General features: G+C 32.9%; 5 protein-coding genes across 8 annotated transcripts; all 5 read right to left on the bottom strand.

The window, feature by feature from the left end:
* Positions 1-841: 841 nt before the first annotated feature.
* On the bottom strand, positions 842-5,107 carry LOC106334594 (kelch domain-containing protein 4). The gene is made up of 19 exons (XM_013772899.1): positions 4,976-5,107; positions 4,698-4,784; positions 4,547-4,615; positions 4,305-4,437; positions 4,180-4,226; positions 3,985-4,071; positions 3,565-3,626; positions 3,292-3,334; positions 3,115-3,195; positions 2,881-2,994; positions 2,680-2,785; positions 2,488-2,594; positions 2,189-2,416; positions 1,957-2,118; positions 1,745-1,873; positions 1,527-1,676; positions 1,357-1,443; positions 1,170-1,238; positions 842-1,090 (listed from the first exon to the last, which is right to left on the bottom strand). Exons 1-19 carry the CDS (start codon positions 5,105-5,107, stop codon positions 992-994), a joined length of 1,992 nt encoding a protein of 663 aa, XP_013628353.1. The 3' UTR covers positions 842-991.
* Positions 5,108-9,599: 4,492 nt separating this feature from the next.
* On the bottom strand, positions 9,600-11,454 carry LOC106334593. Its single transcript, XM_013772898.1, has 4 exons — positions 10,939-11,454; positions 10,128-10,538; positions 9,906-9,956; positions 9,600-9,829 (listed from the first exon to the last, which is right to left on the bottom strand). Exons 1-4 carry the CDS (start codon positions 11,330-11,332, stop codon positions 9,777-9,779), a joined length of 909 nt encoding a protein of 302 aa, XP_013628352.1. The 5' UTR covers positions 11,333-11,454; the 3' UTR covers positions 9,600-9,776.
* Positions 11,455-11,501: 47 nt separating this feature from the next.
* On the bottom strand, positions 11,502-13,871 carry LOC106334592 (pentatricopeptide repeat-containing protein At5g50280, chloroplastic). Its single transcript, XM_013772897.1, has 2 exons — positions 12,972-13,871; positions 11,502-12,898 (listed from the first exon to the last, which is right to left on the bottom strand). The coding sequence occupies exons 1-2, from the start codon at positions 13,799-13,801 to the stop codon at positions 11,593-11,595; spliced, it is 2,136 nt and encodes a 711-aa protein (XP_013628351.1). The 5' UTR covers positions 13,802-13,871; the 3' UTR covers positions 11,502-11,592.
* A 3,993-nt stretch (positions 13,872-17,864) lies between these two features.
* LOC106334591 (KDEL-tailed cysteine endopeptidase CEP1) lies at positions 17,865-19,721 on the bottom strand. Its single transcript, XM_013772896.1, has 4 exons — positions 19,209-19,721; positions 18,784-19,019; positions 18,564-18,704; positions 17,865-18,170 (listed from the first exon to the last, which is right to left on the bottom strand). The coding sequence occupies exons 1-4, from the start codon at positions 19,648-19,650 to the stop codon at positions 17,904-17,906; spliced, it is 1,086 nt and encodes a 361-aa protein (XP_013628350.1). The 5' UTR covers positions 19,651-19,721; the 3' UTR covers positions 17,865-17,903.
* A 3,878-nt stretch (positions 19,722-23,599) lies between these two features.
* Positions 23,600-24,981, bottom strand: LOC106331380 (protein-L-isoaspartate O-methyltransferase 2). 4 transcript variants are annotated; one of them, XM_013769719.1, is made up of 5 exons: positions 24,765-24,978; positions 24,624-24,653; positions 24,291-24,552; positions 24,064-24,228; positions 23,601-23,985 (listed from the first exon to the last, which is right to left on the bottom strand). In XM_013769719.1, exons 1-5 carry the CDS (start codon positions 24,924-24,926, stop codon positions 23,735-23,737), a joined length of 870 nt encoding a protein of 289 aa, XP_013625173.1. In that variant the 5' UTR covers positions 24,927-24,978; the 3' UTR covers positions 23,601-23,734. The 4 variants fall into 4 exon arrangements, with proteins under 4 accessions (XP_013625174.1, XP_013625173.1, XP_013625176.1 ...); XM_013769720.1 differs by lacking the exon at positions 24,624-24,653 and having other exon boundaries at positions 23,600-23,985; positions 24,291-24,561; positions 24,765-24,981; XM_013769722.1 differs by having other exon boundaries at positions 24,291-24,561; positions 24,624-24,968.
* Positions 24,982-26,450: the final 1,469 nt, after the last annotated feature.

The raw sequence follows: 26,450 nt of genomic DNA, 5'->3' as shown, positions 1-26,450 counted from the left end.
AGTTAACTTAACAGTCTAAGATAATAATGGAAGTATGTTTCTCCTCTAATAGACAAATAATATTGCAAGGTTATATATTTTCTACACAATGATAATGACAAATATATATATATGCATATGTGTAATTGCATTAATGCACATAATTTATCCAATGTAATTTTATGTCGTATCTAAACATGGAAGAATCGTTCATAGTAAAATGTCCTACATGTTTCACAATTTCATAGAAAATACTTATTGACAAAACAACAAATACCAAGCAATATCATATCAAAACAAATAAATAATATAATATAATATATCACAAAATAAAAGTACTTTATTTTAACCTTTAATATAATCCTTCTATTTCAAATTATCAATGTTTTAGAGAACTTTTTTTAAAAAGACATGTTTTTTTTACATTTTCAATATATTTTTATTAGGTATGACTGTAAATTTAAAGCTTTAGATTAAAAAAATATGATTATTGAATTTTGATAGGTTAAAAATTATGAAAAATAGTTAATCACAAAAATAATAAATTTGCAATCAAAATTTAAGATGAATTTTTAATATGTTAAACATTAATTTTATAGACAGATATGCGCGGTAAAATCTCTAGTATGAATTAAAAATAGTGGATAGGGTGTTGGAGTTTTTAAAACAAACTATTGTACTTTAAAATAAAATAAGTGTTGAATAAATTAAGATGAAGAAAAGAAAAAAATGATGTAAAATGTCAAAAAGGAAAAATGAAGGTGTTAACCATCGTATATCTAGTAGTAAAAAAGATTCCACATCCTATATTAAACTTTTTAAATGCGTATAATATGAGAAAGTGCCATTTGTCAAAATCTCGTTAGACGAATATAACAAATACTCTAAAATAATAAATTCTTCAAAAAAAACAGTCTCACATAGTCGCATTAACTAGACACGAAAGAATCCAACATTAAAACTGATATCCAACTGTATATATATGATACTTTTTGAAGAAGCTGCAAAACATCTATCTCTTCTTCTTTGCAATGCCTCCCTTTCTAGAGGTACCACTAGCCTCCGGTCCTTCTGTTTCTTCAGCTTTTTGCTCTGCCTCAAGTATTGCCAACTGCAGATTTACATTCAACCATCAGAACTTTGGTTACTTCAACTATAGAGAGCGAAAAAAATGGAGAGACTAATCTGACCTCATCTAGTACAGGTTTGAGTTCCAGATACCGAGTTTCTGCAAGGTCAAAACCATCCTTCCGCAGCTCCTATGCCAATTTTACATGTGGATCATAATTTCAAAGACTCATCCTTAAAGACAGAACAAAATTGCTACAATATGCGTTTCATCAGATGCTTCATCAACACAGACAGAGATTAGCATACCTTGCCAGTATGTTGGGTATGCTCGTAGGCAGCCATTTGCCAGTACATATTTGTGCGCTTATAGAAATCCTTCAAAGTTTCTCCAGGCTTGAAACACACAAAATGATCAAATTAGCAGAGAGCTTCAAACAGAATCTCTCTTTCTCACTAAAACTCTAAGCAATTATTACCACTGGGGTTCTCTGTGAATCTGAGAGCCCTAGATTAGCTCTGATCTGTTCTATCCGAGCTCGTTTCTCTTTTCTTCGGAGGGCTTTTCCTTCACCTTTAATCATTGCAACAACTTCTCCTACTTTCACCGATCCATCAACATCCATAGCCTAGATTTTACATTGGCCAAATTGAGTCAAAGCCAACAAGACAAAGGGCTGAAAGAAGAGGCAAGTACCTCTACTTCTTCATCGTCATCTTCATCATCAGACTCTTCACTGTCTCCTTCATCTTCACTATCATCTTCATCCTCGTCTTCGTCCCCTTCTTCATCCTCTGAGACTTCCACCCACTCTGTTTCAGTCGCCTGTTTTAAAGACATACCAATATTTTTCAACCTTTTTAATCAACAGAAAAAAACAAAATGAAGATTATTGATCTGGAACAAACCGGAATGATACACTTCCACTCGTCAAGTTTGCTAAGATTAAGCGAATACAAATCATCAAGAGTTATTTCTTTATCTTTGATCTCCATCATGCCACCATATATGTATAAGGTGTCCTTCCCAACGACCATACAAGAATTAATACGTCCACATGGTTTTACAACCTGCACAAAGCAAATAACAAGTTGGCAAAAAAGCTCATAACACAAGTTAACACAATGTTAACGAACAAACCTCTTCAGAGACAGAAACTTGTGGATCTAGTCTTCCCTTTAGAGCTTTACTAGTACTTCCTTCAACCGTTAGACATGCTGCCATACGTTCAGAAATCCCATCGGAAGAGCCTGCCACATCACCCATGGCCGACGGAGATTCACCTTCTGCTGAATCCATCTCATCATCATCATCATCATCATCATCATCATTAGATGTCATAGGTTTGGCCTCTAAATTCTTCTTTGCCTGTAAAAAAAAAATGATGATAAAACGTAAATACAGCAGGCAACAGAAACTCTAGTAGACAAAATCATTACCTTATCTTTTGATGATTTCTCTTTTCGTAGCTCTATGGGGTACCAGCGACGATTATCTAACTGGAAGCCATAGAGTTCATTTAAGAATAAACTCATCATTACATCACCTGCGCCAATAAATCACACAGGTCGATGATAATTCAACTTGATATACAAAAAAAAAAGGAAACAAGGATATAATCATTTCCTGACCTTCCATTTCCATGTCCACAACACCACCAAACAGCAAAGCACGCTTTTTGTGGACACATACCGAAAACCCTGCACGAGAGCTAGGAGGCATCCCAATTTTCTTCACCTAATTACAGCAACCAGTTTTATTACTATACAAAGAAAGAAAGGAGTTCAATCTAATTGCAAAATCATAAACGAACTAATTGTAAAAGTACATACTTTGTTCCATTCCCACGTTCTGGGGTCAAGAGACCATAAATCTGCATGAACAACTCCCTTCTCAGAGCTCTTCTCAGATGAGACTTCTTTTGAATAACCACCATATAAGAATATCTGCACCATGAGAGGCTTTCTTATCAATGAATCTGTCTTTTTCTATTAATTTTTATTCAGGAAAAGAAACAGCGTTTTTGACTCAGGGATATGATATAGACATGAACATCGTAAGCTTACCTCATCTTGATAAACAAAGAACTGGAAACCGCTTCTAGCTGTAGGCCACATGGCACCAGGCTTAGGCTTTATTTCTTGCCACTATCAAAGAGACACCATAACTATATTCAGTTAACAGGTTTGGGGAGGTAAGGTGGGTGGAAAGTTGAAACTTCTTCAATGGAACGTAGGTTTTACCTTGTATTGGTCCAGATCAAACACATAGAGATCATTGTAGTACCTGCAGGGGATTGCAGAAGTAAACTTAGAGATAACAGTGACACTAAGATCCTAATTCAGTAGTAGCTAAGATTTACATTTTTTTCACTTTCATTAATTGAAATTGCTTACAAAAGAAAATGTCCCAACCAAAATAATAAAGCATCCAGGGGAGGGTAACAAAAAGATGAAAAATTACCAACCAAGATAACACATTATCATGATATATTTCTTAAGCAATGAGTAAATTACCTTACTTCACGTAGAGTGTCATAGAAGCCACCAAAAATTATAATCTTGTGCTTGTATAATACCTGGAGGAAAAAAAAAAGAACTTGACGGGTTGGTTACTAGAGGGGAAGCAAGAGTTGATTAGTTATAATTACATTTTCACTATGCAAAAAACTCAATACAATAGAATGCTATATGCATATATATTTCATTACAAAAGATAGTTTAAAAATTAAGCAGAAAACTGGAGATAAATCTTCCAGATTCCCATCCTCATGAATAGTCTGATATTAGTCTCAATGTCTGATGTATGGATAATGTACAGCCAAAGCCTAGATATTCCTCATGTTTCATTGAGAGGGGGAATAGCATATGCAAAGTTATTCCAGCAGTATGTTAGCGACTACATAGTTTGGTTTTAAGGATACATCAAAAACATACCATACGATGACCAGAACGGGGACTAGGACATCCCTTTAAATTTAACTGTTCCCATTGGTTAGTTTTCACGTCCAGCATCCAAAAGTCCTACAATTTAAAACAAAAGTTAAAAGTATGAGAAACAAAAAAAATATATATATATCGTAATAGACTGATAAAACAATGAGTAAATATGAGTAAATATGCAACTCTCACCTTGTAGTGATGGAACCGCTCTTGGTTTGGCGATGTAAATTCACCACCTAATCGATAAAAAGAAAGAGGCTTACAAATATGAACGGTAAGGAATGAAGATGAAAAAAAAAAAAAACTAAACATACCAAAAATGTAGAGATAATTCTTCCAAGCAACTGCCTGGTGAGAGCTGCGAGGAGGAGGACTGTTGGGGCTTGAAACTAACTTCCACTCCTGCTTATCAACATCATATCGGTACAGATCACCATATACATATGTCTGCATTCACATAAAAAAAAAAACAATTTTGAATTGCATGTTTAGAGAATCAAACACTTATGAACAAGTGGAATAAGGGCAACAAAGACCAAAACAATCGAAAGCTAACCTTTTGGCCATTGTAGAACTCGCCGCCATAGAGTATCAACTCAGTCTCTTTCAAAGGATTTATAGTAAGCTGCATAAAACACGGATTTAGCAAAAAAATGAAATGTTTTAGATAAAAGAAAGTTTCAATCTTTAAAAGCAAAAAGCCTAACCGAGCAGTTTGACCTAGGAGATGGTGCTGGAACATTTTCCTCAACAAGGACCTCTTTCTTCTTAGCTTCTTCCTTCTGTATGCTCAACTGGTTAAAACAACATACATCATTAGACCACCTTCTACTTGTTGCAGTTACTCTACTAAAGTAGTCGTCTCTTTTAATCAATAAATCTATAAAACTATGAGCGGAACCCGATGAGAATTTCAGACAATGAATAAGAAACCTCAAGACAGAACCTAATGAAAACAAAAGAAGCAGAGGAAGTGAGTAAATACGAGAATAGCGTCTATGTCGTCTTCAGGAGAGAGCTTTTTGCCTTCTCGTCGAGCTTTCTTCTCCTCGGCCTTGGCCGTTTTCCTCTCAGTTTTCTCCTTGCCTTTTCCGGCCTTCTTCGTCTTCTTCCCCATCTTGTTTGCAGGAATGGAGGCTGAGAGCGATTACAAGGGAAGTAGCCCTTCTTCTTCTTCTTCTACCGTTTGTGCTCAACAAGGGGAACGTGGCTTTTATCTACTTGGGCCATTTGCTTTTTATCAAGGAGGAAATTTGGAGGCCCATTTACTTACCTGTCATCACTAATCATATAATTCTGGGCATTTTAGAAACATCATATTTTTCAAATATACCATTAAAATTTCGTTTAAAATATTATTTCTTAAATTTTTTACTAAATATATTAAATAAATCCATACCCTTATACGTTTACACCGAGTTCAAATATTTTACTGTATGGTGTAACATAAATTATGAAAAATATAATATTTTCTAAATTTTTAAAACTATTTTATAAAAAAAGATTATAAAATTTATAACATTGAACTCTTTTAAATCTCCCGTGCCAGATGGTCTAACTGTTTTTTCTACCAAAATATTTGAGACATAGTAAAAGAAGATTTAACTAGTATAGTTAATAAATTCATGTTTGATGGTATCATAGTAAGGCTTAAATGATATAAATATCTGTCTCATTCCAAAAAAAGACAAACCAAACGAAATGTCTCAATTTCTGCCTATCAGTTTTTGTAATGTGAGTTATAAGATTATTTCTAAAGTATTATGACCATAAACTCAAGAAAGTGTTACCGGATAGAATATCTAAAATTTACTTAGCCTTTTTTGCTAGAAAACAGATTTGACATTTCCAAAGCATTTGATATGGTTAAATGAAGTTTCATCATTTCAATGCTCCAAGCAGTAGGTCTGCCTCGCCAGTTTATTAAGTGGATTTGTCTTCGCATCTCTACATCATCTTTCTGTGTTGTGTTTAATGAGTAACTAAAGGGCTTTTCCACTAGTGCTATGGTATACGCTAAGGTTGTTCTCTCTCAATAATTTTCTCTCCAATATGTTGAATCAAGCAGCTATGGATGATCATTTTGGATATCATCCCAAATGTAAGGATGTGAACCGCACTCATCTTAGTTTTACACATGATATACTCATTATTGTAGTGGCAACTCTTAGATGGAGGCCTTGGTGTGATGGATTAGTTTGCTTGTATGTTCGGCTTGTATATCGATGCAACCAAATATTTTATTTTTGAAGTTGGTAAGGATAGAGATTACTTCAGCCAAGCTGTTGTGAGTAAGTGCCTAATATTTGGCACCCTACACATTCATTATTTGATAATGGCTCTAGCTACCAAGGTTTGGAGTAAATTGGACTATGAACTTCTTATTGACAAGATTCAAAGAAGATTTCTTTCTTGGATCCATCGAGCTTTATCTTTGTTGGTCGCCTCCAGCTGATAAGTCTATCATTATAAGCATTACTAAATTTTGGAGCTATGCTTTCGTTTGTCTATTGCTTTTATGGACAAAATTGAGAATAAGTGCAGTGTATTCTTGTGATCTGTTTACCGACCAGTAGCCATAAAACCAAAGAACCTGGGGATGATTTTTACTTTCCAAAAGTTGAAGGAGGTTAGGTGTTCGCTGATCCATACATCTAGGCATGCGGATTCAGTTCGTTTGAAGTATTTGGTTTGGAACTTCAGATTGATCATTTTTTTGTAATTCGGTTCGCCCAAAATTTTAGTGAACTGATCCGTAAAAAATTGATTGGGTTGGATATTCAGCTAATTCATGTTTTGAAAACTGCCAAAATTAATCAAAGTTTTTGGTTTTGCTTACGTTTTGGTTTAACTGGGTTAAAGTCTTTGATAATTTTGGATGTTGTGGTTAATTCAGTTTGAAATTTGTTTAGTTCGGTTTGAAATTTAGTTAATTTGTTTTTGGAAAGTAAACTAACCACCTACCAAACCAAACGAAAATTGAATTTTTTATAAATTTTATTGAATTAAAAATGAACTCATAACCGAACCTGCACCAAAAGTTGAATTTTTTTCTTCGGTTTGGGTAAAAACTCAGTCCTACATACATTAGAACATACTAATTCATGCACAAATAACTATGGCAAAAAAAAACAAATAGAGCCTCAAGAACATATTGACATACGTCATCCAAATCATGATCCAAAGTCGTCCAAATGATGACATGGATGCAGATGCAACCAAAATGGTTACTGAAAACAAGGCTTTATGAAAATTGGTTTAATATTTTGGTAAAATTATTCTCTAACTCTCTTTTTTATTAGTTTTCATTCATTTACCTTTTAGTCTGATGTTTTCCAACGGAATTGTGAAAGTTAAATATGGAGAATTATATAGATCAATGATAATACTTATTCGTTTATTTTCAATTTTCTAAATTTGTTTAATTCAATTTATTGAGTTAAAGATTAGTTAGAAATAGTTGTTTTCAATCCTTCCAAATTTGTTTTATTTTTTAAATATTTGTTTTATTCATTCTTTATTATAAATTGAAAATTTTAGTCCGAATACAAACATAAGAGAATCAGTGTTGCGAGCATCTTACAAAAAAATTCAAGAATTAGAAAACAAAAAAAATCAAAAGATAAAAAAAAAAACAGAAAGAAAAAGAGAAAATAAGGAGGTGAGTAAACGGTTCACTGGGAAGGAACTTCGTTCTTTAAAGAGACCATTAAGACATTTATCATATTTTTGTTTGTTTAACTTTATTTATGATTTATAATTTAGTTATAAATGAAAATACGAATATTAAATTGGTGAGAAATTTTTAAGAGTCTCTCCACAGATAATGATATTCTAAAACCACAATCAAAGATGTTTTCAATAAGAATCTCTAAAGGTATTTTCAACCCACTTCTATTATTTCTTCTATATTTTCATCTAAAATACATGAACACTATTATATAGGTTCCAATGTATGTTTCTTTAATATAATTTCTGTATGCTAGTCTCATAGATCATCTCCAAAAAGAAATTTTATTTTGAAGTTTCTCAAATTCTATATTTGAAGTTTAAAGGTGTTATTCTCCAAAAGCAAAACTTTAAACTCACCTTCAAAACTATTTGTATTTTATAATATGGTCCTTATATTTGTCATATTCAATTTGAATTCATAAAACTTTTATAAATAACTAGCACATATATAAACATATTACAACAATATCAACTAATAAAATATTAAATTAAAATATAAAGTTTTAAACAGAATAACTTAATTAATATTAAACTTCAAGCAAAATACCATATTATTCCATAAAGTGATTTTCGTGATGCATATATGATCTACTAGTGCATTTGGAAGTAAAAATGGCTCTCCTCATTTTTAATTTGTAGATTAGAGATAAAAATTATTGAAATTAGGTGATTTAATACTTGTAAATACATTAGATCAGAACAAGGATGTAAAAGAGAAACATGAAATATTGATAAAAGACTAACTTTTATCGATGATATTAATACTCGTTAATATATTTAATATGAACAAGAAAGAATTGTACGAAAAGACATCATCAACAACAACAACAACCATCTTCAGTTATACAAAGAAGATTGGACATTATTTGGAAATTTTGAAGGTTCCGGATCAAACTTACAATTAGTGTTGTTGTTATATTTAAATCGGTGTAATAGTTATATCTTCATGTAATTTTTTTAAAGTTTTTTTGTTAAGTTTTTTTTTGTATATTTTTGTTATCTAAATCTAGTTTTAAATATATTAAACCTTCTTTTAAAGTTTTTTTTTTAATTTTATGTGTAAACTTAAATTTTGTAAACAAAACTTAAAATATTTATGAGATATAATTTTTATAAGGATTAAAACAATAAAAAAAAAATATTTATGAATCATAAATGTGATGTGTAATTGTAGGGACCAAAATGCAAATAAAAATATGAAACTTCAAATTTGAAGTTTTGAGTAGTGAAACTTCAAATATAGAGTTTCACTCCTCAAAACTTCAAATTTGAAGTTTTGAAGTTCATTTTTGGAGAGCTAAAAACTTCATATTTGAAGTTATAGAGTGTTTTTTTGAGATGCTCTTAGAAGAAATAAAAAATATTTGACCAAAAAAAAAGAAGAAATAAAAAATATATGAAATCCTAATTCTGACTCTTAGTTCAGAGGCAAGATAGCATTCCTTTATATTTCCTTTATGATAGCATTCCTTTATATTTCCTTTAAAATAAAGGAACTATATTCAGTAGACATACATTATAGTTAATTTAGGGGTAAAATAGTGTTTTTATATATTCTCCTAAAAGTAGAAGAATTTTATTATAAAAGCTTTCATTTGAATAAAACTCATTTGTATAAGTTTACCTACAAAATATTTTAAAATAAATAGTATGAGAAAGAGAATCAAAATAATTTTTGAGTAAAATATGTCTCCAAATTTTAAAATATTTTTGAGTCATATATCCTTTATTTATTGCAGAATTCTTGTTTTGACTTTAAATTTTAGTTACTCAATTAAATTATTATTAGAAATTAATTCTAGAAATATCTAAGAGCAAACTCAGTTTACTGCCAATGGGAATCGGAACTCGTAAACAAGGAGATATGTTTATTGGGATTTTCACCTCTCTCTTTACTTAGCGCTGACTCTTCACATATTATGAAGTCTATAAATTTTGGTGTATAAATCGAAATTCGTGGGAATGCGTACAAAACTTCAAACAATTTTAATGAAACTAAATGTCTGAGTAAAATAAAAATAGACGCTTAATTCCAGACATTATTAATGGGTCATTCATTGTCTTCTTTTAAAACGTATGTTCATAGCTATGAAGTAGAGGATCAGTGCTGCAAAAGAAACGGTAATAATTTAGCTTAAATTAATAAACCAAATTAGTACACGTAAATGCATTTTGATACTTACATCCAATGGTTTTTGGTCGAACACTTGAAGATGTACTGGTTGGTGCTACAACTACATAAAAATAGAGTTGTACCAAATGTTAGCAAAAAAAAAAAAAACTACATAAAAATAGATATCATCAGCATTTTAATAAAGTAAAACAAGTTTGTGAACCAGCTGGTTCGAGTATAGAGAGCTTTAGTTTTTTTTAGATAAATCATAAAATGATAATGCAAAACCGACCTGAATCACAGTTTGTGGTAGAATTGTGGTGGTCACAAATGCAAACGTGCCTAAGCCCTCCACCATCAGCAGATTCGTAGCCACAAGTACCGGAAGTTGCAACACACGCACGACAAAACGCATCACTCCCTTGTAGCTCGTACTTGACTCGTATTCCATAAGCCCAATCAGAAGGTCCTCTAAGCTTCAAGGGTGCGAGATTGTATGCACTACTGTATCCTTCACACTCCAACTTACTTAGATTTATCGCTTTTACTGATTCAAATCCAATCGCACAGCACATGGGTGGACCCGATCCGGATGATAGACCCGGCTGTCTATATCCAACCATATCCCATGCCGGGCACGACATGTATTCTTCACAGCTCATTCCAGAGATGTTGTGACATGGTAATTTCTTTTCCGGAAAGCCTAACATTAATAGTGGAAATTTAGTTTATCAAACTCTATTCAACCGCATTTAAACCGGATTTGAAAGGAAAATTCCGAATCTAAAAACCTTTATCATCATAACCAAAATTTTTTAATGTTCTTTAGAAACTTTAATCACATCTATATGTTAATATGTATATATATAATCATATAACATAACAATAATTACTTAAATAATATCTCAAAGTTTAACCAAAACCCAAACCGAATACAAAATGAACCAAATCAATATTGCATCAAACCGATTGCGTTTTCTTCTGAACGAGAGTTATATAAACCGAGAAAGCAAGCTCAAACTAAATTGTAAACCGGATTTGTTTAGTCTAAAGAATGCAAATAAAAATTATTTGACGTATGTGTTGTAGTCCAACTTACTAACCTTGAAAGATAGGAGATTTGGGAGAACAACCGATCAACATAAAGACATTATCAGAGGTAGGATTGAAATAAGGAGCTCTCCAATCCTCAGCTTCAAAGCCATTGCCTTTGCCACCAAGCACAATGGTTCCGCAATTCGACATGTGAGGATCATGCAGCGTTATCGACTGGTACGCGTAGTCAATATCCAACACTCTATAAGAACCTGAACGTATGTGAAACATCAACACATCATTCATACAAAATAAGAGATCTCTGTACCCTGGATGCCCACATCCATTCCGGATTCCAAACGGATAATCCACCGTTATATTTCCACAGTATGATCGACACGCGCCCACCAAGCAAACCTCTGAGATTACTACGACTGTCAACATAAGAACCAAGATTTTCATTTTTGTTCTCTCTTTTTGATTGTGTAAACGAGAGAGAGTGTGATATGTGATGTAGAGGGTAAAGAGTTAGTTATTATATCTGAAAGATTGCTTAAAGCTTAAGAGATTCTTTGCTTGTCGGAACAACAAAGCTAAACTCCTGCACTTTTTAGTCCACGTGATCAAGGTATCTCCTATAAACAAGAAATATATATTACATGAACTGAACTAGACTTACATCTTCACTATGTAATACTATGGCATTTAAATAGCTTAACAGGCTACGCTTGGGGTTTATAAGATGTTCGGTTCCTCTTGTATTTCCAGAACTCGTCCTTCTTTCCTCTGGGCTTAGCTTCAACACGACCGAACTTGCTATTGATAATACCAAGTATAGCATTTTTATCTTTTCTGTTCTTTGTTTTTGCCTTGTCTTCAAGAATGGCCCTAAGTTTCTCATATGACCTCGGGTCTGGTACTTGCCCGCTTTTAACCATCATCTTGTGGTAAAAGAATGCTCTTTTGAAGTCTCGGACACGGACAAAAGCGTAGATCATGGTCGAATAAGTGATGGAATCAGGTTTTAAGTTGAGAGCAGCCATTTCTTTCAACAGCTGTGGCAGTTTCGAATCTTGTCCTCCCCTTGCGTAAGCATTCATCAGCATATTGTATGCCATAACAGTCGGCTCCAAACCCATTTTACCAAACTCGGAAACAACATCCCTCGCTTCAATGTAGTGACCTTGTTTCGCAAACCCATCAAGAAGAGTGTTATATGTCACCCTTGTCCCTTGTATTCTCTCTCTCAGCATTAGTTTCCAAATCTCCGTCAGCTTTTCTACATCACCACACCTTCTGAACGCATCGAGAAGCGACGTGTACGTTTCAACCGACGGTTTAATCCCTTCTTTACACATCTCTTCAAAGGAAGCATAAGCTTTCTCGTGCCACCCGCTAACAGAGTAAGCATGAATAAGAGCTGTGTAAGAATGTGAAGTAGGTTTCAAACCTACTCTCTTCATCCGCAAGAAAGCATCAGCAGCCATATCACTCATCTTCTTCGTCCTACCATACGCACTAATCAAACACGTGTAGGATTTCACATTTGGCTCTAAACCTAAACCCTCCATCTCCTTCAGAAGGGTCTCTACGATATCAGGTTGCATTCTTCTAGCATAAGCATCCATAAGAATGTTATAAGTTGCGGATGTGGGCTTCAACCCTTTACCTCTCATTTCAGCGAAAAGACCTTCCACTTCTTCAACGTGGTTGGACTTGTTGTAAGCATCCATCAACGTGTTGTACACTATGGTGTTTGAACGTATTCCTCTCTTCTCCATCTCAGTTTGTATCACAAGAGCTTCTTCTTTAAGCCCTTCGTCGCAAAAGGATTTCACAAGGGCGCCGAAAACATCCTGACTCCAGCAACGCACACCTTTCTCGCTCATTTTCTCGAATATCTCCCAGATTTCTTTCGCAGTTCGTCCTGCTTTCCTCATTGTGGTGATCATTACAGCGCATGTAACACTGTCTGGATGGACATTGATCTTATCCATGGACTCATAAACTTCCAAAGCATCATCATAACTAATTAAAAGAAGAGAAAATTTGATCAAAAGGATACAAGTTTAAATTATCTAGAGCTGAAGAAAGGAAGTACCTTTGAGAAGCTGAGAGTGCAGAAATGGCGGCGTTGTAGAGACGAACATCTCTGAACTCATCCTTGTCAGGTAGATTACGAAGAAGAAGCAGAATCATATCAGCCATTCCTTCTCTACCGAGCAATGTAAACAACACAGAGGAAGCACGAGGCGAAACGAGTGAGGGGTTCTGCAGACTCATCCACTCGTACAAGTACAAACAGCTCTTGATGAAACCAGATTCACCCATCATCACTAATGCCTCTACGCACTCTTTCTCGCTGACCCTTTTTTCGAAACCTGCTAACATCTCTCCTAGAGTTTGATTCTCTGTCAGATTCTTAGCTGTTTCCAGGATTTCCACAGCGACAGAGGGTGTATTGTTGTGCACACCAAGTGTTTGCTGGTTTGCTACAGAGGCGGATTTTGTTGGGTCGGGCTCGATTTCGGTTTCAAGGTCGGAGAAGTCGGAAGCTAAGTGCCAGGAGGTTCGACGATTCTTCTGGAGGGAGAATTTGGATTCTTGAGGAGGGTCCTCTGCTTTTAAAGTTCGTGACTTGAAGAATTTGAGAATTGGGTCTTCTTCGTCTTCATCATCATCTACTTCTTCGCTAATAGTTGTCGGATTATCTGGTTCCGGAACATTTGGTGGTGGTGGTGGGTCGTCGAAACATGAGAGGAAAATGGGAGGAGAAGAAGGGGAAGTAGCGGACAGAGAGATGGATTTTCGACAGAGTGAAGAGCGAACAAGTGGATAAGGTTGAGGGAGGTGAAGTGGGTGAGATAGAGAAAACCAAGTATAAAAGGATTGGGTTGCAAGAGAAGAAGAAGAAGAAGACGCCATCGACATGGATGCCTCCTATAGCTCCCAAACGCTCAGGCACGGACAATAGCTAAATAGATTTGTTTGTGAATAAAAAAAGGCTCAAATTTGCTATTTATTTACTCCTCTCTTTCAAGGGACATTTTGGTTAAAATGTTTTTGTTAAATATTCAGCGTTGAAAGAACGATACATTAAATAATTTTACTTTGTAGTAACGACCGGACTAGATCAACATTTGTGCCTTGCACGGGATAAAATAAATTAAACAACATATATTTAATTGATATATAGATTTTTATATGACATAATCTAACCATTGTGAAATCATATATGGAAAAATATGTTTTTTAGCTTTTAAAATTTGTTTTTAATTTGTAAAAGAAAATTATAAACAAAAATACATAAAATGGAGTTAGAAAGTACACGTTTAAATGGTTGTAAACAGTTTTATAACTTATGTGACTACTAAACACATGAAAATAGTTAATCCACCTATTACAAATCTTTGAGTTATAATAACTTCACTTGTAAATGTATAGAATCAAACGCCTATATGAAAACTATAGACTCAAAACTATATAGGGAAATATAAAGAAAAACTGTAACAAAAGTTAACGATAGTGGAACATTAGTTTGTCAAAGGTCCGTTTGTATAATAAGATGCTTTTATACTGACAGTCCATAATTTTTTTTGGTTTAAAAAGCAAAAATATTAGAGATCATAAATAGAAAAGAGAAATAGGTATTCGTCGATCCCATATTTCTGATCTAATTTTTTCAGAAAAAGATGGGTTCTACATAGATGAGTTTTACTCTAATTCTCATCTCGTAATTTTTTTTCATTCTTATCTCTAATTATTACATTCCTTAGATTTTTTTATGTTTGAACTCGAAATACCTAAGATCCAATTTTGTAAAAAAAAAACATAGTACAAAATCGTATATATAATGTAATAATATTACAAAATAATTGTATGAACATATTTTATTTTCAATAGTAAATAGAGTTACAAAGTTCAAAAAATTAATTGTAAACATAATCATTAAGCTATTATTGGTAACTTGTAAATATGATATCCATTTCAAATACGACATTAAACGTTTGACCAAATGCATATAGTCAGGTCCTTGCATTTAGTCAAGTAACTATAGTCATTTCATTACTCCGTAACATATTATACATCTACCAATGACATATATCATAATTGTTCTAGTAAATGTTGGTATATTATAAAAAGGAACATGTGGAAACATGTGATGATGACACCTCGTCAATAATGACAAACTTGTGAATTTATTACTAAACAAAAGTTATTCTCTTAAAATGTTTCTCTATTAATAAGTAAGGGATATGGTCATAACATTAGAAATGTAAATGGATTTTTTTTATCAACAATAAATAAATTAGTTTGAACTATTCGCCAATTCAAAAATTCATATTAGTAATACATAATTAACATAGTACACAACGTAAGAAAGAAATTTTTTGAGCATTTCGTATTAGTTCGTCCGTCATTGTGTTCTTTGTTTTTGGAATATGTTAGATTTAAAGTGAGAGAATAACTCTTTACATCGTTGAATTTCCGCCCTATCAAACATGAAAGCTGGTCATTCCGTCTATGTAGATACTATCTTCACCAGGTTAGAACAGTCTGTTGTGAACACTACCTCCAAGAACTATAGAGTTTTTCATGCACTCTATTTCTTAAATCAAAACTTCACATTCTGCATGTAAAAGAGATAGACTTCGTCAGATATTCATTGTCCTATTATCTTGTCATATGGAATCCATGTTTTGGAAAATCATTCTTGTCTTGAAAACTTATCTTGTTAGACTCATGATCCATCTATATAGCACCATCACACATCTCCCTCATGCCGAACCGTTTGCAAAAGATATTGTTCCACTGGAATTTTCAAATCTTGATTTGTGTCAACCTACAGTGTATCCTCTATTTCTGTTACATGCAAAATCTCTTGTAGGTTTCCATTTTTTTTACTTATGATTCTTGCAATTTCGATTTTTTTTCAAATATACCACAAAATACATGGAAAATAGTTGAAATTACAATCCTTTGGAAATCTTGATAATCGATAATATACATTGGAAACACCCTAGATTAGAAGGAATGTTTGACAAATCCTATGTTTGGGCATTCAAATAAGACGTAGTTTATTGATTTCTCTCCTACTCCACATATACCACATCATGAAATACTAAATTTTCCTTGAACTTAAATTCTTAATAACAGGTAAACATCCCAATATTGCTTCCAAAAAAAATGTTTCAACTTTGGAAAAAATTGAAGCTTCCAAGTGAAAACCAAAAGTGGTTTAGTATTTGGTCCATAAAACTCAGGGGCTGGTTTCATATCCATATATAATTTTCATATTCTGTAACGTGATTTCACAAAATATCTCCCAATCATTGTATAATGTCATATTATGTATCTAATTTTGATGTGTGACTAGCCTCCATACTTTAGATAATTTTCACATCAATTAGGTAAATATGTGCCTAAGAAAATCCATATTCTAAGTATAATCCACCAGATTAATAAGATTATTCACAATGAGTAAATGATTTAGAAACTGATTTTGATGTTTTGGTAGTGATGACCTCAAGTGAGGAGCTGGGATCTAAGGATCATTCCGTACTAATATAGAGCTTCATGTATTCACTCTTTTAGTTAGTCATTTTTAATCAGAGATCGAACTGAAATCATACTCCTCCAACCATATGATGTTAAATATGATTTTATGTGATCCAAAAGATCTGTTTTTTTTTATAATACCTCCATTTGAAAAAATTTTGAATTAATGATTATGGCTTCTCTATTATCCTCCAAAATTGCTAATGAATCAATATTTAGATATTGTAGGTCAGGAAAACCTATTCTCCCGGTTTTATATCCCATGAGAACCAATACATGTCATTAATATTTCCACTACTATTTCACCAAGCGTCTGCTATTGCACTCGTTAAATTTTGTCATCATTTTTGGTAACCTAATGCATGACATAAAATGTGTAAGCAGAGCTGATGCTACTGATTTTATAAGGACTTTATTTCTTCCTTTTGTAAGAAAACAAACCGTCCAACCATTCATTGTAATATGGATTCTTTCACTGAGAATCCAAAAAATTGGTTCTTTTATCCACCTAAACTTTTTGAAATACCTAAATAGGTTCTCATACCACCAATCCTTGTAATAGCGAGTAAATGTTGCAATTTAGCATGTATGGCATCTGGAACATTATGGTCAAATTGTATTAGATGATTTAGAAAATTTTATTCATATTCCTGATGCATTCGCTTAATATTTGAGTATCTTTAAAATGACTGTACAATCTTCTCTTTTTTATTTGCAAAAAATAGGCTATCATATGCGAATAGAATATGTGCTATCGCAGGACCTCCTCGAGCTGTTTTAAGACCTGTTAAAAGTTTTTTCCTTGCGAATATTTGCAGTACGAGCTTATGTACAAAGAATAAACAAATATAGTAATAATGGATCACTTTGTCTTAAACGTCTTTGGCACAGAATACCCTTTTAGTAACTTTAGTAAAGCTCAAGTGAACTTGATGACAAGTTTATGTCATCCTGCGGTTCCTGCTTCGCAGAACTTGTCAACTTTGTTTGTGGGTTTAAACCAATAAAACATTTTGGTGGGATGCATCTATCTTTGATCATTTTTTTTTGTGAATTTTAGCATAACTCAATCTGTAGAAAAGGAGAAATAGTTGCGAAATTTTGTTTATTTTACTTTTTGTTGACGTTAGATAATTATGATATTGTATTATAATTATGAAAAATCTTATTTTTTCGGGATTCAAAATTCATACCTCATAGTATAAAAGTATTAATGATTTTTATTCAAACCACTAAACTAATGGGTCTGTTTTACTTTATCAAAAGAAAATTCAATCATCAACGAGTTACATTATACCAAGAAAGCCTTCTATGTTCTTTTGGTTTTGGAAACGGATTCAGCAATAAATTTAGAAGAATCCGTTTATATACTGAGAGACGTCAGACTATTAAAAAGAAATATAAGGCATCATAAAAAAATGATAATCAAACTTATTATTTTCTTGTAAATATTAATATATATATATAAAGAGCTTTAGAGTTCATCCTTAAGCGTAGTGGAGGTAGGTCCAGGAGGATTAGTGTTGGAGTTCTTGACAGGATAAGAAGCCTCCATAGTAATACCACATAGACCTTCCTTATGATGGATTCCTCTTTGCATCCTTATGTATCCTTTCTCTCCCCATTCCTCTCCCCAAGAGTTCTTAACGATCCAATACTTTGTTCCATCTATCGTTGTTCCATAGCCTACTGCTGCAACTCCATGGTTTAGCTCTGTTCCACATCGCCCCGTAAACACTCCCTACGACCACCATGCATGTCTCAGAAAAAAATATCTCTAATACTATATTTCATTAAAAATATCCTTCTAGGGCTTCTTTTTGTTTCATAAATATGTGCATATTTTGAACCAGAGTTCCATCTTTACCAATTATTTCAGTTCATTGAATAATAAGAACAACCTGTAACTTTCTTAATTAATGGATATTCAATGATTTTCATTAACAAGTGCAAAATTTTTTTTTATTTAAAACGATTAATAGTTTGTTTTTTTATCTTAGATTATGTTCTTAGAGCAACCTCAATGGGGGTTCTTGCTCTTGGGTTCTTAAAACACATATGTTTTATTACATGATGATTTGTGTTTTAAGAACCCAAGAGGAAGAACCCCCATTGAGGTTGCTCTTATTCTTACCTCGGAGTAGAACTGGAAGTCTGAACTTCCAGCATCAATTGCAACAGAGACAGGCTGATTAGCAACAGCTTTCATTAGATCATCCTCACTGTTCTCAGGAACATCTTCGTGTCCATCGATTGAAACCACCGGCGCATTCTCCTGCGATATTGTAACAGTTATGTTATTTGTTGTACTTCATCACCATTTAAGCTTTCTTGACGTGCAGTATGTAACAAACCTTGTTTTTGTCACATGTTTCATCAGAAGCTTGGTAAGGGTACACTAGCTCGCTCGTTAGCCCTCCTTTCTCCTTGATGAACTCAAAAGCAAGGTCCATCAGACCTCCACTACACCCTTGGTTCTCATTCGTATCACAGTCCACTAGCTCTTGCTCTGATAGTGATGTCAGCTCTTTGGTTCTTATTTGGTTGATCCCTTCCACTGCTACAACTGTTGAAAACGCCCAACAGCTTCCTGTAGTAATTAACCAAAAACTTAAGCCTTATTTTGGTTCTCATTTTACATTATTTCTTTTTGTCATTTATTCCGTTGGCCGATGTAATATACATATTCAAGCAGCTTTGTAATCAGTGAGTTCCCTACCAAAACATTTCATTTGACTTATTTCGTAAAGATGTAATTTTCAAGAAAAAGATAACTCACCGCATTGGCCTTGGTTTTTGACAGGAGTGACAGCTCCGTTCTTTCTCCAATCAACGGAGGTCGGCAGAGCATTAACATTTGCATACATGAATTTTCCTGTTGCTCGTCTTTCACCTTTAAGCATCCTATGATGTTTGATGTTCGAACCAGCGTATGATCTTCTAAATTCCTCCGTTGTCATGTCACCAAACTCATTGAGCTTGAGCTTGTAAGGTTTTTCCTTCTTGTTGGTCTCGTGAATGTGTCTCACGTTGTGCTTAAACACATTAAACCTCTTTGCCTTCTCTTCAAAGCTCCTAGCTATCGTGTGGTGGCTCCTCCACCGCTCGTACAGCTCCCACAAGCTATCCTCCGATTCCACATCTTTGTCATGGATATCTAAACCCTTTGTTGTTTCAAGAACCATAAGCAAGCAAAGGGAAAGGACAATGAAGCGCTTCATATTTCTTTATATATGATAATTTTACTTTGTTTTTTGTGATTGAGAATGAGTTTGTAGATGGTAAGGTATAAAGATAACTGTATATATAGGGAATATATGTTGGAGTGAGAATATTGTGACAACGATATGTAATGAAAAAATTAATACCAAAAGAGGATGAGGATTACGTGTTCGATGCAACAAATACGTTTGTGACTTGTGACTGACGATACATTAATTAATGGAAATATAAAGATAAAAACTATATAATAGAAATTGATGTTGATCAGTTGATGCCGCGTGATATGGTACAAGCAACCTCATTCAGTTTTTCTCTTATATCTTTGGTAACAATAATTGATGATTTTGGTGATGAGATGACTTAACTACCAGTGTAAACTGAATAGGAACCACGAATTTCGATAAAACAAAACTTGTACGCAACTAATCATCTTAAATAGGAACTCTATTATTGATTAAATCACCTAATTATGATTAGTTATGTGACTGTTTATTTGGTTACACAAACTATGTATCTAAATGGGCAATGAGGAAAAAACTGTGTACCTAATTATACAAGTTATTTATGTCGAAATATTTTTTATGTTAAAAGAGAATAAAATATTTAATTATATGGACTGGTTTAATATTACGCTTAGTTTTAAGTTTTAACAGCGCTCGGAACCCAAGTACGATTTCTTTTTCTGCTAACGTACCGTGTCGGCTGATTAGCATAACAATAATTGATGTCGAAAGACAAAAGAGAAATGTTAAATTGATGAAGAATTGTAGAAATAATAGATGATTATTGTTTGACAAAAAAGAGAGGTGGAAACTGTGCTTTAACTGATTACTAGATTAAGATCCGCGCCTTGCACGCACGGAATAAACATTATATATATAAACTATTTTATGTATTATATATTCTTGCATACTCTGAAATAATAAATATATATTGAATAATTAAAAGTCAGTAACTATTACATATATAATTAAATTGGTGCGAACGTATAAATCAATTTTATTAATCCAAACATTTTTTAAAAAAATTTGATAGGATATGTAATTAAATTGAAATGATATTAACATACATAGTATATTTTTAATATTAATGTCTATTAAATGATGCTTTCTACTCATATGTTTTTTTGATCATGTGTATCTTTAATAGCAAAAACTTTAAATTACTGATAACAAAATTTTCATTGTGCGATTAATAATTTTAGTAATTTATAATTTAAAATTTTTTATCAATGTTAGTTCAAAACTTTTATCAAAAAAAATTATTCAAAGTAAATTTTGAAATTAAAATATTTATTTATTCAATATGGTTTATAGTTTAATTTAGAATGATATATATACATATATATTTTAAATCTTAATGATTAATTAAATTAAACTTTTATTTATATGATTTTGTAATCATTTGTATTTTGTCATAAAAAAAATTTTAAACCATGAATCGCAAAATTTGAATGTGAGACTTTTAACAGTTTTAGTAATTTATAGTTGTTTTTAAAATTAAAAATAATAAATGACATTAATAATGAATTTATGTTTAGTTTAATAAAAAGCTTATTATATAATTAGATGGACCAACATATTTTTTTAATAATTCTAAGAATCATCTTAATGATGACACGTGGCTATAAAAATAAGTCGTAATGTTTCACAAATAATATATAGGGGATGGGAACAAACAACGCAAAATCTGTAAAATGGAAACAAACAACGCAAAATCAGTAAAAGCTGTAAAATGGAAACAAACAACGCAAAATCTGTTTTTCAAAAAAAAAGAAGGTAAAATCTGAAACTGAGCGAAAAGTAAAAAAAAAAAGGTAAATGGGGACGATGGACACACCACACCACACCACACCGCACACACAGCAAACACGCAATCAACAACAAAAACGAACGCAAGAAAAAGGTTTCCTTAAAATGTAACCGTTAATTCCTTTCTTTCGGATTTCTTTTTGAGAATAATTAAAAAGAATGACAAAATCATAAGAAAATTCAGATCATATGAGAATACAGTTAAATAGCATTCATGAGCAACGATTTGAATTTGTAACCATAAAATTTTTAATGTGATATATCAGAGCTTACAAAATATCCACTGTTCACTTTTAATATATCACATTAAAATTTTGTTACATTGTAGAATATATAAGATCAATGTTTTTAAATCCGACCGGATAAGTTTTGGATCATTGAGTAATGTGGTTATTGGGTCAATTGTGGTTGAACCGCAAATTAATAAATGATAAGTTTCAATATATAACTATATATTAATATAATATCACTAAAGGAAAATTACTTAGAAAAAACTAACTAGTAATTTCAAAACATAAAATAAAAAAAAATCATGTTTTATTTACGAAATATTTGAATTTTCTTTTAACTTCAATTGTCCTTTAACATAAAAACAAAATATTAAACTATTTTTATGCCAAATTAGGACTTTGGCTAAATATAAAAGCTAATTAAATAATTATTATTAACTAAATTTAAAATTTAAAATAAAATGATTTATAATATATTATCAATAACAAAAATAAATGCTGCGTCATGTCAATAAATTTTGGTATTCTTTGTCACCATTTTCTTTAAACGACATTGTAAAAGTTTCATCAAAATCACAAATTAAATAATCTATTCAATTTCATATACTATTAAAAAGTATATAAAACTGAATCATTTTTGAAAATATTATTGGGTTTCTGAGTTTTATCGGGTCAACCATTGTCGGATCGCGGGTTAATGTCGGGCTCTTGGGTTTTTACCGTGTTTTATTATATTTTTAATTAACGAGTTTTTCATTAATCCGAACGTACGGTGATCCGGGTTTACTATTTTGACCACGGATTTGGGCCAGATATGGAAACATTGTATAAGATTAATTGGCGGCGTAGCATATATTAAGGACTAAATGCCACATGATCATCAATTAATTACCCTATTTAAATGGTTATTTTGTGAATAAGGTAAATATGTGATTTTTGGCCCTACATAGAATATGAAAAATATTGGTCTTTGTTTTGCAAAAGTTTTGGTAGACTAGTTGGTTTACGGTTACAATTAGTTTGTTTGAGGTTGATGGGTTCGAGTCCGTCCAATCATTATTTCCTATTTTTTATACGTAACCAGCCTAAAAATCTTTTTTTTTGCTTCTAGACCATATTTGTTTTGTGGACCGTATTGAGAGTCTATAGACTCTAGTGATATGTATGCACAATAACAAAATTCAGTTTTAAATCAATTTAATTATACATTTTAATAATTTAAATTAACTAAATCAAGATGTCAGCCTAAAGAAAAATTCTTTTGGAAAATTTTTTCAGGAGGATTATTAAATGAAATATGTATGTAAATGTAAATTCATGCGGGAAAACTGTCAAGAAACCCACAACTTACACACAATAGCCAAAATAAATCACAACTTCCAAGTTCCAACTGAGCCATTTTAACCTCTAACTTCTTAAAATTGTCCATTTTAACCTTTTTTGTTGTTGAAGAAGCAGTTTTAGATATGTGAAATGTCAATGCTAAATTGATTTAACGGTTGACATGGCTCAACACTGCAGGTATGTCTTTTCGCACAGTAAGTCCTAACAGATAATCAAAGTTGTTGAGCAATGTTCTGTTTTCAAAACCTCTCGGAGGAAAAGGAAACCCAATTTGTGCCCAAACACGCCGCGCCACCGTTTTGTTTTGGGTGACAATTTCTACTATTAATGAATTTTCAGAGAAAAAAAATAAGTCATAATTTCTCAAAATCAACATGTACAGTGAACTGACCAAAAAAAAAATTCGGCCACATCAATAATATGCTTACATTCGTTCTTTATTTTTATCTCAGTTTATTTTTTGAAATCAAAGGAAACTTCTAATTTGCTGTAATATCATTGTACCTTATCCATTTGAGTTGGTTAAATTCAGATGTTTGGTACTCACTACTATGTTATATTTCTTGAACACTATTCTCATTTATTTTGTTGGTTCATAAACATATTGTTATTTGTTACCCATCAAAATATATTACAGAACATACACAACCTCTATATGCACACTAAGACGTAGGAAGCAGTGTTCTTGCTTGGTTTCTTCAAAACCCTCCCGTCTGTTCAACGCGGCTGGTAAGAGGCACATACCTAACTGAAGTTTCAGTACGTGCCTTGATGGAACCATCCTCGCTTTTATCAATCACCTTAAGCTCTTGAAAATATGTTCCTACTGGAATCACCATTCTTCCACCAGGTTTCAGCTGGTCCAAAAGCGCGTGAGGGACCTCTGATGCCGCTGCTCCTACGTGAATTGCATCGTATGGCGCAAACTCTCCCCAACCTTTCCTTCCATCTGTCATAAGAGAGAAATCTCACGTTTTCAGCAGACGGTTCCATGAGGCTGAAACAATACGTTCAACGTTTTACATACCACCAACATGTAAGGAGAGAGATCCTTTCTGAAGCAAAGAAGCAGCAACACTCTTTTCAACGTTCTTGATAGACATATCGACAAGCTGAGGGATATGATCCACGCCAACAACGCGTCCTTCAGCTCCAACCATCAGAGCAAAGCAGCCAGTCAAGTAACCAGTTCCTACAAAAAGACACGATCAAAACCAGGAAGGAAGCTGAAATCTCAAGAAAACTTATATGAACCTGAGCCAACATCCAAAGCGCGCATCCCAGGCTGAAGCTTATCTTCCAAGAGCTGCAAACACATGGCGTGCATATGTGGAGCGGATATGGTGGCGTTGTAACCTATAGGCAAGGGCGTATCAGCATAAGCTGAAGATCCAGCTGGTACAAAGAGACCTCTATCTAAAGCCTCCATCACTTTAGCTACTTTCTTCGATGATATCACACCAAACCGCTTCAGATTTTCCACCATTGCTTTATTACCGGTCAAACCAGTTCCGGTCTGGAATTGCTAACATCCATAAGAAAAGCAATAAACACTGGCAAACTATCAAATTAAGACCTAATTAATACCTCTAGCCCAATTGAATCAAGTTTCGGAGTCTCCAAACAAATCGAATCAGAAAAACCAGAGGAATATATCTCAGCGAAAGAGAAAATTAGTAAGAGAAAACTGAAGCAGAGATTCATGGCGAGAGGAAGGATTTAGCGAACCTCCATGCGGGAGAAGGGAGAACGAAAGGCGGTGAAGAGACTGAAATTGAGAAACTGAGCAGAATTGTGGCGGTGGAGAGAGGTGAAGGTTAAGGAGACGAGTCTACGTGGCGGCGCACAATAGTGGCGACCATATGCAGTTAATGTTGGGCAAGATCGCATTGTTCTCCCCTTTTTTTTTTAAATGGTTTCGGGTTCTAGTTTCATCTTTCCTGATGTTGTTGCTTATGTGTGCGACTACGTGTCCCTTTTCCAGACTCGGGTTCTTTGATTGACATGTGTCTCGTATAATGCACCTTTTTATCGCAATGTAAACAGGCCTTATTAGGCCCAATATGTGAAATTATTTGTCTAAACCAAAGTTACAATTGTCAAAATTTATAAAAAAATAATTTTAATCAGGTTTATTTTACACAAAAAAACTGATTGATTTTTCAGTACATACTAATAAATTATCTTAATAACAGATATGTGAAAAAATATAATACACATTAGATAGCTAAAATATTGTCAGTAAAAATGTATAATTACACTGAATAGTTTTTTTGGAAGAGGTTATGCGGAAAACCAAAATATGTCAGTAATGGATAAATAGACGATATTATGTGTAATAGCTGTCTCAATTTTCAGTATTAATTAATCCTAGTTCATATGAGATATTCTCATAGCTACTCCAAGTTGAAGACATGGATCTGTTGCTTTACTTGTTCATATTATGTGTTGATGTTCTAAGTTCTCTTCTGCAAAAGGCTGAGGCTATCCAAGCAATCCAACCGCTACAAATATCACACGTACTCTTCGCTGATTAATTTAATCTTTTTTTTTGTTAAAGCAGATTTAAGAAACGTTCTTTAACTTCATAAGATCTTTGATATATACGTTGTAGCTGCCTCATGTCAGTTAATCAAAATTGTAAAGAGACAGTCACATTTAAGATCAAGTGTTTTCATCATACACAAACAAACATCCAACAATTACTAACTATTATCCAGTGATATCATGGCTTATCTGTTACCCGAGCAGATTGGTACAAAGAAATCAGAAATGCACAAGTACATTGAAGAAAATGTCAATAAAAATATCACTGGATAGCAAACTAGATTCATGTCGGCTGCGGGAGGGCTTTAACTCCAAATGCCCTTATGAAAAAAAAATTCATTTTTTTTTTGTCATTTCTGTTTTCTCATTACCCCTTTGTCTTTGAATTCTCTATACTAACCTTTCTCTATACTAACCTTTCTTTCTTTAATATATTTTTTTTCCACTTCATTAATTCATTTAATTTTTCAATTAAATACACCCAACCAAACACAACAACCAAATGGGGTCCACAAACAACCTTAACCAATCAGATTTACCTTGGTCCACATGTCTTCATGTTCCCTCTCCTCTCTCCTCTGTCCGCATGAAGAGCTCTTCTTCCCCATCCTTCATTGGTGATTTTGAAGCTTAAACATCAGGTAATTCTTGTCCGTTTTTCATGAAATTTTGTGTGAAATATCTTTTAAATGTTTGTGTAAACCATGGGTAACCTAAACAAGTAAGAATTGATGAAAATTTGAAAGAGAAAAAATGAATTTGAAAACTGTGTATATGAATTTCGGGTTTAATTTATGTCTGTTTTTGATGAAATTTTTGCTGGAATACTTATAAAAATAAGTGTATATATCGGCTAGTGTAACAAAA

The sequence above is a fragment of the Brassica oleracea genome, chromosome C3 (genome assembly GCF_000695525.1).
Source record: "Brassica oleracea var. oleracea cultivar TO1000 chromosome C3, BOL, whole genome shotgun sequence".
Taxonomy (NCBI): Eukaryota; Viridiplantae; Streptophyta; class Magnoliopsida; order Brassicales; family Brassicaceae; genus Brassica; species Brassica oleracea.
The sequence above is the reverse complement of the archived record's forward strand: the minus strand, read 5'-3'. Positions and strand labels throughout refer to the sequence as shown.

Coding starts and splice junctions, on each gene's coding strand:
- LOC106334593 (XM_013772898.1), bottom strand. CDS start 11,332: ATGAAAATCTTGGTTCTTATGTTGACAGTCGTAGTAATCTCAGAGGTT. Junction 10,539..10,938: donor CAAATCTCCTATCTTTCAAG/GTTAGTAAGTTG, acceptor TATTAATGTTAG/GCTTTCCGGAAAAGAAATTA. Junction 9,957..10,127: donor TACCACAAACTGTGATTCAG/GTCGGTTTTGCA, acceptor ATTTTTATGTAG/TTGTAGCACCAACCAGTACA.
- LOC106331380 (XM_013769719.1), bottom strand. CDS start 24,926: ATGCGATCTTGCCCAACATTAACTGCATATGGTCGCCACTATTGTGCG. Junction 24,654..24,764: donor CTCCCTTCTCCCGCATGGAG/GTTCGCTAAATC, acceptor ATTTGTTTGGAG/ACTCCGAAACTTGATTCAAT. Junction 23,986..24,063: donor TCTCTCCTTACATGTTGGTG/GTATGTAAAACG, acceptor CTCTTATGACAG/ATGGAAGGAAAGGTTGGGGA.
- LOC106334592 (XM_013772897.1), bottom strand. CDS start 13,801: ATGTCGATGGCGTCTTCTTCTTCTTCTTCTCTTGCAACCCAATCCTTT. Junction 12,899..12,971: donor GCACTCTCAGCTTCTCAAAG/GTACTTCCTTTC, acceptor TCTTTTAATTAG/TTATGATGATGCTTTGGAAG.
- LOC106334594 (XM_013772899.1), bottom strand. CDS start 5,107: ATGGGGAAGAAGACGAAGAAGGCCGGAAAAGGCAAGGAGAAAACTGAG. Junction 4,438..4,546: donor AGTTCTACAATGGCCAAAAG/GTTAGCTTTCGA, acceptor ATGTGAATGCAG/ACATATGTATATGGTGATCT. Junction 2,786..2,880: donor GAACGTGGGAATGGAACAAA/GTATGTACTTTT, acceptor TGCTGTAATTAG/GTGAAGAAAATTGGGATGCC.
- LOC106334591 (XM_013772896.1), bottom strand. CDS start 19,650: ATGAAGCGCTTCATTGTCCTTTCCCTTTGCTTGCTTATGGTTCTTGAA. Junction 19,020..19,208: donor CAAAAACCAAGGCCAATGCG/GTGAGTTATCTT, acceptor TAATTACTACAG/GAAGCTGTTGGGCGTTTTCA. Junction 18,705..18,783: donor AAACATGTGACAAAAACAAG/GTTTGTTACATA, acceptor ACAATATCGCAG/GAGAATGCGCCGGTGGTTTC.